Genomic DNA, 11982 nt, shown 5'->3' with positions numbered 1-11982 from the left:
TGAAGATAGCTTAAGAGGGTTTACGGGTGGCAAAGAGGCATCAAATATCAGAAAGCGTTAATATATCTACCTCTGTTTGGACATTTAGTAATGCAGGACTCCTCATCAAAACCATCAGGGCAGTCTCTCAATGTGTCACACAGCTGAGTTTGGGAGATGCACAAAGTTGAGCCCCCGACACATCACTGATGGACTGGTACAGGTCTGAACCAGAGTTGGCACGACAGGAGGAAGGGCCTTGTTAGAATCTAGGGAGAGAGGTTACATTAGATTCATTTAAAGAGATTCTCCTCATCCTTCTGTACCAACTGTCCAAGTGAGTCAGCAGTGTCTCACCACAGCCTTCCTCATCAGAGCCGTCCCGCACAGTCTCTCTCCCATCACAGAGAAGGTTTCGGGATACAGCGGCTATTGTTGTCAACAGCGATGTCTGCGCTCTTGGTGGGCTTGAAGCAGTCCATTTCATCAGAGCGATCCTGGCACTGTGCCTTCCCATCACACACCTGCTGCTGGTCGATACACTTCTTCCCATGAGCACACTGGAACTGACCTGAGAGGTAGGAACCAATGAGCACACTGGAACTGACCAAAGGACATTGATATGAAAGAATTTGTACTGAAACTGGCCACTTGTGATTAAACACATCACACCAGATCAAGAGGTGAGCTTCTGACCTGCTTTGCAGAGGAGCTCACAGTCCTGTTCATCTGATCCATCCTTACAGTCCACCTCTCCATCACAAACATGGCTGTGCAGGACACACTCTTTCCCATCCTTGCACAGTCTAGAACCCAACGCCACTTCAGGGGCAATGTCTGGGATGTTGGAGCAGCTATCGTCTGACAGCCAACCTCATCTGAGCCGTCTTGGCAATGAGAGAACGTCCATCACAAACCAGACTCCTCTCAATACATTTCCTCCTGTCCTTACACCGGAACTCACCTGGGAGACACAATAAGAGGGACCGTGAAAATAGCTTAAGAGGGTTTACGGGGTGGCAAAGAGGCATCAAATATCAGGGAAAGAGTTAATATATCTACCTCTGTTTGGACATTTAGTAATGCAGGACTCCTCATCAAAACCATCAGGGCAGTCTCTCAATGTGTCACACAGCTGAGTTTGGGAGATGCACAAAGTTGAGCCCCGACACATCACTGATGGACTGGTACAGACTGGCTGAGCAGGAAGATTATCTGGAATGGTTGCAGTTGGAGCCAAATAAGCGGTAGTAAGTGGAATTGGAGATCCTGTAGGGAGAGAGTATTACCAAGATAATGGACAAGCCTTTTACACTCTACCCAGAACAAGTCTAATGAACCGTTAGTTTCCACAAAACACTTCAGCACAAAGGGTTAGACTGTAGGCAACATGTCTCACCTGCTAATATAGATTTTCCGAAAGGAGGGCAGGGGAGGGCTTTGTAGCGTCACGGAAGTTAGAATAACAATGATCCAGGGTTTTGCCAGCCCGCGCATTCGATATGTCAATGTACAGTTAAGAATATAAAACGCAACAATCGTAAAGATTTTACTGGGCTCCTCGACACCCCCCGACAACAACCTCACGCTCAGCTATGAAAAGCCAACTGACATTTACTCCTGAGGTACTGACATGTTGCACCCTCTGCAACCACTGATTATTATTTTAACCCTGCTGGTCATCTATCAACTTTTGAACAATCTGGCCTTAAATGGCTATGTACCCTTATTCTCCACACGGCACAGCCAGAAGAGGACTGGCCACCCTCAGCCTGGTTCCTCTAGGTTTCTTCCTAAGTTCCTGCCGTTCTAGGGGAGTTCATTGCCACCATGCTTCTACGTCTGCATTGCTTGCTGTTTGGGGTTTTAGGCCCGTTTTCTGTATAGCACTTTGACATCTGCTATGTAAAAAAAAGCCTTTATAAATCGATTCGATAAGGAAATCAGTCAATTTAAATACAATCATTAGGCCTTAACCTATGGATTTCACAACTGGGAATACAGATTTGCATCAGCTGGTCACAGGTACCTTAAAAGGTAGAGGTGTGGATCAAAAACCAGTCAGTATCTGGTGTGACCGCCATTTGCCATCTTCATGTAGAGTTGATCAGGCTGTTGATGGCAGCCTGTGGAATATTGTCCCACTCCTCTTCAATGGCTGTGAGAAGTTGTTGGAAATTGGCAGAACTGGAAAAATGCTGTCGTACACAGAGTATTCCAAACATGCTCAACGGGTCTGTCTGGTGAGTACGCAGGCCATGGAAGAACTGGAATATTTTCAGCTTCCAGGAATTGTGTACAGATCCTGTGACATGGCGCCATGCATTATCATGCTGAAACATGAGGTGATGGCAGCAGATAAATGGGACTGCAATGGGCCTCAGGATCTCACGGCATCTCAGTGCATTCAAATTGCCATCGATAAAATGCAATTGTGTTCATTGGCCGTAGCTTATGCTTGCCCTACCATAAGCCCACCATGGGGCACTCTTCACAACGTTGACATCAAACCTCTCGCCCACACGATGCCCTTATTCTGTCTAACATCTGCTCGGTTCAATTGAAACCAGGATTAATCCATGAAGCACACTTTGCCAGAGTGCCAGTGGCCATCGAAGGTGAGCATTTGCCCACTGAAGTCGGTTACGATGTCGAACTACAGTCAGGTCAAGACCATAGTGAGGATGACAAGCGCGCAGAAGAGCTTCCCTGAGACCGTTTGAGCAGACTTTCTTCAGTTTTGTAAAACCACAGTTTCATCAGCTGTCCGAGAAGCTGGTCTCAGATGATCCCACAGGTGAAACTGGATGTTGAGGTCCTGGGCTGGAGTGGTTATATGTGGTCTAGAAATATGTGATTATTGAAACAAAGGAGTTTATATCATTTACTATCATCCTGAATTAAAATGATTTATCCATTTCTAATAAATGTATATTATGCTACTTTCCAATATGTCGACAGTATGTGTTACTGCATTACACAAGGGAACGCTTTAACCACATCGAATTGGGGGGAATTACACATGTTTGACCTCAGTTTGGTGATGTTAGTATAAAAGTTTTGTCAACATGACGACAAGACCAATTGCTTAAAACAGAGCAATATATTTGATTTTGTCATAGGAGTGGGGGTGGTCACAGAACTTAGAATGCAGTTTGAATTTTCCTCAAATGAAGCAGATAATTCTGGGCGGTCTTCAAGTCACTGGCCACACATCAATACAACGATTTGAAAGTCAAATTATCAACGATTTGAAAGTTTAAAAAGCCTCCTTCACTCCCGCCGCCAAACTTACCCTGGTAAAACTGACTGTCCTACCGATCCTCAACGATGTCATCTACAAAATACCTTCCAATACTCTACTCAGCAAATTGGTTGTAGTCTATCACAGTGCCATCCGTTTTGTTACCCAAGCCCTTATACCACCCACCACTGCGACCTGTATGCTCTAGTCGGCTGGCCCTCGCTACATATTCATCGCCAGACCCACTGGCTCCAGGTCATCTATAAGTCTAGGCTAGGTAAAGCGCCGCCTTATCTCAGCTCACTGGTTACGAAACACCCACCCGAGCAGGTATATCTCACTGGTCATCCCCAAAGCCAAACACCTCGCTTGGCCGCCTTTCCTTCTAGTTCTCGGCTGCCAGTGATTGGAACGAATTGCAAAAAAATTAAATTAAAATCGCTGAAGCTGGAGACTTACATTTCCCTCACTAACTTTAAACATTAGCTATCTGAGCAGCTAACCGATCGCTGCAGCTGTACATAGTCCATCTAAATAGCCCACCCAATCTACCTACCTCATCCCCATATTGTTTTTTAATTTAGTTTTCTGCTCTTTTGCACACCAGTATCACTTCTACACACCATCATTTGCTCATCATCATCTGCTCATCTATCACTCCAGTGTTAATCTGCTAAATTGTAATTACTTTTCTACTATGGCCTATTGCCTTACCACCTCATGCCATTTGCACAAACTGTATATAGACTCTTTTTCCTATTGTGTTATTGACTGTACGGTTGTTTATTCCATGTGTAACTCTTGTTTGTCGCACTGCTTTGCCATCTTGGCCAGGTCGCAGTTGTAAATGAGAACTTGTTCTCAACTAGCTTACCTGGTTAAATAAAGGTGAAATAAATACAATTACCACTCACCGCGGATATTCTACGGCAGGTCGTGATTCATTGACCTTAGTGGTTTATTCCTTTTCCTTGATGCAGACCACCAAAATCTAAATCTGCCATTCCAAAATATAAATAGAAGCCTTCTATAAATGCTCATCTAACTAACCATGTATAGGTTAATCCAAGTTTCCATGTGGCTTATATAATATATATATATATATATATATTTTTGTGATCCCTATCAACACATCACAAAATAGTGGACATTTCCAAAGGTTGTCCTCTAAGTGATGTATATAAACCCCACCGGTCAAAAGTGTTAGAACACCCACTCAAGCAAACGGTTCTTTATTTTTCATATTTTGTATGTTGTAGAATAATAGTGAAGACATCCAAACTATGAAACATATGGAATCATGTAGTAACCAAAAAGTGTTCAAATCTAAATATATGTTATATATTTCAAATAGCCACCCTTTGCCTTGACAGCTTTGCACTCTTGGCATTCGCTCAACCAGCTTCACCTGGAATGCTTTTCCAAGTCTTGAAGGAGTTCCCACATATGCTGAGCACTTGTTGGCTGCTTTTCCTTCACTCTGCGGTCCAACTCATCCCAAACCATCTCAATTTGGTTGAGGTCGGGGGATTGTGGAAGCCAGGTCATCTGATGCAGCACTCAATCCCTCTCCGTATTGGTAAAATAGCCCTTACAGCCTGGAGTTGTGTTTGGTCATTGTCCTGTTGAAAACTAAATGACAGTCCCACTAAGCCCAAACCAGATGGGATGGCGTATGCGCTGCAGAACGCTGTGGTAGTCATGCTGGTTAAGTGTGCCTTGAATTCTAAATAAATCACAGACAGTGTCACCAGCCCCACACAATAACCTCATTGCTTTATGGTGGGAAAACGCATGCGGAGATCATCCGCTCTCGCAAAGACAAAGGTTGGAACCAAAAATCTCCAATTTGCTCATGTTTCTTGGTCCAAGCAAGTCTTTCTTATTCGTGTCCTTCAGTAGTGGTTTCTTTGCAGCAATTCAACCATGAAGGCCAGATTCATTGTCTCCTCTGACCAGTTGATGTTGAGATGCGCCTTGAACTATGTGAAGCATTTATTTGGGCTGCAATTTCTGGAGGCTGGCAAATCTAATGCTCATATCCTTTGCAGCCGGGGTAACTCTGGGTCTTCCATTCCTGTGGCGGTCCTCATTAGAGCCAGTTACATTATGGCGCTTGGTTTTTGCGACTGCACTTGAACTTTAAAAGTTATTGAAATTTTGCAAATTGACTGACCTTTCATGTCTTAACCTGTTTGGGCTAGGGGGCAGTATTGAGAATTGTGGAAAAAATGTGCCCATTTTTAACTGCCTCCCACACCAACTCAGAAGCTAGAATATGCATATTATTGTTCAGGTTTGGATAGAAAACACCCTAAAGTTTCTAAAACTGTTTGAATGGTGTCTGAGCATAACAGAACTCCTATGGCAGGCAAAAACCTGACAAGGTTTCATGCAGGAAGTGGCCTGTTTGACAAGAGTCGTAAGGCCTTGCATCTGTTTATTGAAGAGTAAGGATCTTAGCTGTAACGTGACAATTCCCAGGGCTCCAATAGGCTCTCAAAGCCGGGAAAATCATGAAGGTTGACGAGGCAGCCTCAGATTATCGCCTTATTCAAGTGTCCTATTAGGTGACAATGGAATGAGGCGCGTGCGCGATTAGCCCCCCGTGGAGTATTTTCATTAGGCTGTTTAGTTTATTGCAGATTCCCCGGTCGGAATATTATCGCTTTCCAGTAGATAAATGGCATAAAAATTGGTTTTAAACAGCGGTTGACATGCTTCAAGTACGGTAATGGAATATTTAGACATTTTTTGTCACGCCATGCGCCATGCGCACGACCGTGGATTACCATTCTGATAGTGTCTAGAACGCACAAACAAAAACGCCGCTTATTCGGATATAACGATGGGATTATTTTGGACCAAACCTACATTTGTTATTGAAGTAGAAGTCCTGGGAGTGCATTCTGACGAAGAACAGGAAAGGTAAGAACATTTTTCTTATAGGAAATGTGATTATGGTGAAGGCTAAACTTGTTGGGTGTCTAAATGCTAGCCGTGATGGCTGGGCTATGTACTTAGAATATTGCAAAATGTGCTTCATCCGAAAAGCCATTTTAAAATCGGACATATCGAAGTGCATAGAGGAGTAATGCATCTATAATTTTTAAAATAATTGTTATGCTTTTGTGAACATTTATCGTGAGTAATTTAGCAAACTGTTAGTAAATTCCCCGAAGTTTGCGGGGGTATGCTTTTTCTGAACGCCACATGCTAATGTAAAAAGCTGTTTTTTGATATAAATATGAACTTGATTGAACAGACATGCATGTATTGTATAAACATAATGTCCTAGGTGTGTCATCTGATGAAGATCATAAAAGGTTAGTGCTGCATTTAGCTGTGGTTTGGGTTTTTGGTGACATTATAGCTAGCTTGAAAAATGGGTGTCTGATTATTTCTGGCTGGGCACTCTCCTGACATAATCTAATGTTTTGCTTTCGCTTAAAGCCTTTTTGAAATCGGACAGTGTGGTTAGATAAACGAGAGTCTTGTCTTTAAATAGCTGTAAAATAGTCATATGTTTGAGAAATTGAAGTAATAGTATTTCAAACGATTCAAAAATCGCGCCACTGGATACAGGTGGCTGTTACGTAGGTGGGACGAATTCGTCCCGCCTAGCCCATAGAGGTTAAAGTAATGGACTGTCATTTCTCATTGCCATTTGAGCTGTTCTTGACATCTGGACTTGGTCAATTACCAAATAGGGCTCTCTTCTGTATACCCCTCCTTACATTGTCACAAAGGATTGGCTCAAAGGCATTAAGGAAAGACATTTCACAAATACTTTAAGGCGGCACACCTGTTAATTGAAACGCATTCCAGGTGACTACCTGATGACGCTGGTTGAGAGAATGCCAAGAGTGTGCAAAGCTGTCAAGGCAAAGGGTGGCTATTTGAAGAATCTCAAATGTAAAATATATTTTGATTAACACTTTTTTGGTTACTAAATGATTCCATATGTGCCATTTCATAGTTTTTATGTCTTCACTATTATTGGTGCGTGTGCAGTTTATAAGGTAGTCATTTAAAAATATATATGATTACTATTGTTGCAGATGTACAGTTTGTGTAGATTGTAACATGTACTACTAAGAACCTTTTCTGCATATTAGTTGTCGATTTTGACAGGATATTTATCTATATGTCTAGTCAACAGGAAGCAGCTGACAGCATCATTTTTACTTACGCTTTAGGAATATAATTTCAACTTTCATTCATTTTGAATGGTATTGTACTTAAATCAGGTAAAAACTGCTGAATGAGTCCAAAAGCGTGCTGTCTTAATTATTTTGATATACCCCCTGCCTAGTCAGTGAGCCATCATTTAAGATTTTCATACAAAAAACAATACAAGAATATTGATGTCTTGACTTTGTCTAAGGTAACGGTTAGCAAAATTTGGTAAATTGACAAAGCACACTTTCTTTAACTGCAATGTTAATATGCATTACATGGCATTGTACATTTGAGATGTCTTTTGACCTAATGTTCAACGCTTTCAGACAATGCACTTAATCGCGATTAAAAAAAATGCCCACAAAAATGTCATAAAGATTAACTGATTATAACTCTGACAGCCCTACAAAAACAACATTGGAAAACCTGTCACATTGTTGACCGTGGTACTGTAAGTGGCAGTTCTGTCCGACTCCCCATTTTTGGTACGTCACGCCATTTTATGAACACCGTCAGACACTTAGTCGATTTAGAAAACATCCCGACTGACCAAAGTGGAACCACAGTCAGAAAGCAGACTCACCACCACAGTCCTGTTCATCTGATCCATCCTTACAGTCCACCTCTCCATCACAAACATGGCTTTGCAGGACACACTCTTTCCCATCCTTGCACAGTCTAGAACCCATACGACACTTCAGGGGCAATGTCTGGGATGTTGGAGCAGCTATCGTTGGACAGCCAACCCCATCTGAGCCGTCTTGGCAATGAGAGCGCTCCATCACAAACCAGACTCCTCTCAATACATTTCCTCCCTGTCCTTACACCGGAACTCACCTGGGAGACACACAAGAGGGACCATGAAGATAGCTTAAGAGGGTTTACGGGTGGCAAAGAGGCATCAAATATCAGAAAGCGTTAATATATCTACCTCTGTTTGGACATTTAGTAATGCAGGACTCCTCATCAAAACCATCAGGGCAGTCTCTCAATGTGTCACACAGCTGAGTTTGGGAGATGCACAAAGTTGAGCCCCGACACATCACTGATGGACTGGTACAGGTCTGAACCAGAGTTGGCACGACAGGAGGAAGGGCCTTGTTAGAATCTAGGGAGAGAGGTTACATTAGATTCATTTAAAGAGATTCTCCTCATCCTTCTGTACCAACTGTCCAAGTGAGTCAGCAGTGTCTCACCACAGCCTTCCTCATCAGAGCCGTCCGCACAGTCTCTCTCTCCATCACAGAGGAAGGTTTCTGGGATACAGCGGCTATTGTTGTCACAGCGATGTCTGCAGCTCTTGGTGGGCTTGAAGCAGTCCATTTCATCAGAGCGATCCTGGCACTGTGCCTTCCCATCACACACCTGCTGCTGGTCGATACACTTCTTCCCATGAGCACACTGGAACTGACCTGAGAGGTAGGAACCAATGAGCACACTGGAACTGACCAAAGGACATTGATATGAAAGAATTTGTACTGAAACTGGCCACTTGTGATTAAACACATCACACCAGATCAAGAGGTGAGCTTCTGACCTGCTTTGCAGAGGAGCTCACAGTCCTGTTCATCTGATCCATCCTTACAGTCCACCTCTCCATCACAAACATGGCTGTGCAGGACACACTCTTTCCCATCCTTGCACAGTCTAGAACCCATACGACACTTCAGGGGCAATGTCTGGGATGTTGGAGCAGCTATCGTCTGACAGCCAACCTCATCTGAGCCGTCTTGGCAATGAGAGCGTCCATCACAAACCAGACTCCTCTCAATACATTTCCTCCTGTCCTTACACCGGAACTCACCTGGGAGACACACATAAGAGGGACCGTGAAAATAGCTTAAGAGGGTTTACGGGGTGGCAAAGAGGCATCAAATATCAGAAAGAGTTAATATATCTACCTCTGTTTGGACATTTAGTAATGCAGGACTCCTCATCAAAACCATCAGGGCAGTCTCTCAATGTGTCACACAGCTGAGTTTGGGAGATGCACAAAGTTGAGCCCCGACACATCACTGATGGACTGGTACAGACTGGCTGAGCAGGAAGATTATCTGGAATGGTTGCAGTTGGAGCCAAATAAGCGGTAGTAAGTGGAATTGGAGATCCTGTAGGGAGAGAGTATTACCAAGATAATGGACAAGCCTTTTACACTCTACCCAGAACAAGTCTAATGAACCGTTAGTTTCCACAAAACAATTCAGCACAAAGGGTTAGACTGTAGGTAACATGTCTCACCTGCTAATATAGATTTTCCGAAAGGAGGGCAGGGGAGGGCTTTGTATGCGTCGCGGAAGTTAGAATAACAATGATCCAGGGTTTTGCCAGCCCGCGCATTCGATATGTCAATGTACAGTTAAGAATATAAAACGCAACAATCGCAAAGATTTTACTGGGCTCCTCGACACCCCCCCCCCCCGACAACAACCTCACTGCTCAGCTATGAAAAGCCAACTGACATTTACTCCTGAGGTACTGACATGTTGCACCCTCTGCAACCACTGATTATTATTTTAACCCTGCTGGTCATCTATCAACTTTTGAACAATCTGGCCTTAAATGGCCATGTACCCTTATTCTCCACACGGCACAGCCAGAAGAGGACTGGCCACCCCTCAGCCTGGTTCCTCTAGGTTTCTTCCTAAGTTCCTGCCGTTCTAGGGGAGTTCATTGCCACCATGCTTCTACGTCTGCATTGCTTGCTGTTTGGGGTTTTAGGCTCGTTTTCTGTATAGCACTTTGACATCTGCTATGTAAAAAAAAGCCTTTATAAATCGATTCGATAAGGAAATCAGTCAATTTAAATACAATCATTAGGCCTTAACCTATGGATTTCACAACTGGGAATACAGATTTGCATCAGCTGGTCACAGGTACCTTAAAAGGTAGAGGTGTGGATCAAAAAACCAGTCAGTATCTGGTGTGACCGCCATTTGCCATCTTCATGTAGAGTTGATCAGGCTGTTGATGGCAGCCTGTGGAATATTGTCCCACTCCTCTTCAATGGCTGTGAGAAGTTGTTGGAAATTGGCAGGAACTGGAAAATGCTGTCGTACACAGAGTATTCCAAACATGCTCAACGGGTCTGTCTGGTGAGTACGCAGGCCATGGAAGAACTGGAATATTTTCAGCTTCCAGGAATTGTGTACAGATCCTTGTGACATGGCGCCATGCATTATCATGCTGAAACATGAGGTGATGGCAGCAGATAAATGGGACTGCAATGGGCCTCAGGATCTCACGGCATCTCAGTGCATTCAAATTGCCATCGATAAAATGCAATTGTGTTCATTGGCCGTAGCTTATGCTTGCCCATACCATAAGCCCACCATGGGGCACTCTTCACAACGTTGACATCAAACCTCTCGCCCACACGATGCCTTATTCTGTCTAACATCTGCTCGGTTCAATTGAAACCAGGATTAATCCATGAAGCACACTTTGCCAGAGTGCCAGTGGCCATCGAAGGTGAGCATTTGCCCACTGAAGTCGGTTACGATGTCGAACTACAGTCAGGTCAAGACCATAGTGAGGATGACAAGCGCGCAGAAGAGCTTCCCTGAGACCGTTTGAGCAGACTTTCTTCAGTTTTGTAAAACCACAGTTTCATCAGCTGTCCGAGAAGCTGGTCTCAGATGATCCCACAGGTGAAACTGGATGTTGAGGTCCTGGGCTGGAGTGGTTATATGTGGTCTAGAAATATGTGATTATTGAAACAAAGGAGTTTATATCATTTACTATCATCCTGAATTAAAATGATTTATCCATTTCTAATAAATGTATATTATGCTACTTTCCAATATGTCGACAGTATGTGTTACTGCATTACACAAGGGAACGTTTTAACCACATCGAATTGGGGGGAATTACACATGTTTGACCTCAGTTTGGTGATGTTAGTATAAAAGTTTTGTCAACATGACGACAAGACCAATTGCTTAAAACAGAGCAATATATTTGATTTTGTCATAGGAGTGGTCACAGAACTTAGAATGCAGTTTGAATTTTCCTCAAATGAAGCAGATAATTCTGGGCGGTCTTCAAGTCACTGGCCACACATCAATACAACGATTTGAAAGTCAAATTATCAACGATTTGAAAGTTTAAAAAGCCTCCTTCACTCCCGCCGCCAAACTTACCCTGGTAAAACTGACTGTCCTACCGATCCTCAACGATGTCATCTACAAAATACCTTCCAATACTCTACTCAGCAAATTGGTTGTAGTCTATCACAGTGCCATCCGTTTTGTTACCCAAGCCCCTTATACCACCCACCACTGCGACCTGTATGCTCTAGTCGGCTGGCCCTCGCTACATATTCATCGCCAGACCCACTGGCTCCAGGTCATCTATAAGTCTAGGCTAGGTAAAGCGCCGCCTTATCTCAGCTCACTGGTTACGATAACACCCACCCGAGCAGGTATATCTCACTGGTCATCCCCAAAGCCAAACACCTCGTTTGGCCGCCTTTCCTTCTAGTTCTCGGCTGCCAGTGATTGGAACGAATTGCAAAAAAATTAAATTAAAATCGCTGAAGCTGGAGACTTACATTTCCCTCACTAACTTTAAACATTAGC

The 11982-nt window shown here is 43.5% G+C and overlaps 1 protein-coding gene and 1 long non-coding RNA gene across 2 annotated transcripts in view; both read right to left on the bottom strand.

Annotated features, from left to right (window-relative positions):
* Positions 1-878: 878 nt before the first annotated feature.
* LOC123738804 (uncharacterized) lies at positions 879-8145 on the bottom strand. Its single transcript, XR_006767547.1, has 3 exons — positions 7989-8145; positions 1042-1248; positions 879-943 (listed from the first exon to the last, which is right to left on the bottom strand). It is a non-coding gene; the product is annotated as an uncharacterized lncRNA (long non-coding RNA).
* A 59-nt stretch (positions 8146-8204) lies between these two features.
* LOC106600121 (very low-density lipoprotein receptor) overlaps positions 8205-11982 on the bottom strand; it is a 32962-nt gene continuing 29184 nt past the window's right edge. The window contains exons 20-24 of the mRNA XM_045713524.1: positions 9307-9459; positions 8943-9209; positions 8602-8817; positions 8337-8513; positions 8205-8242 (exon numbers count right to left, since the gene is read on the bottom strand). Of these exons, the coding sequence (XP_045569480.1) occupies positions 8205-8242; positions 8337-8513; positions 8602-8817; positions 8943-9209; positions 9307-9459 (851 nt within the window). The remainder of the gene's footprint in view (positions 8243-8336; positions 8514-8601; positions 8818-8942; positions 9210-9306; positions 9460-11982) is intronic.

The sequence above is a fragment of the Salmo salar genome, unplaced genomic scaffold, assembly GCF_905237065.1.
Source record: "Salmo salar unplaced genomic scaffold, Ssal_v3.1, whole genome shotgun sequence".
In the NCBI taxonomy this organism is placed as follows: domain Eukaryota; kingdom Metazoa; phylum Chordata; class Actinopteri; order Salmoniformes; family Salmonidae; genus Salmo; species Salmo salar.
The sequence above is the reverse complement of the archived record's forward strand: the minus strand, read 5'-3'. Positions and strand labels throughout refer to the sequence as shown.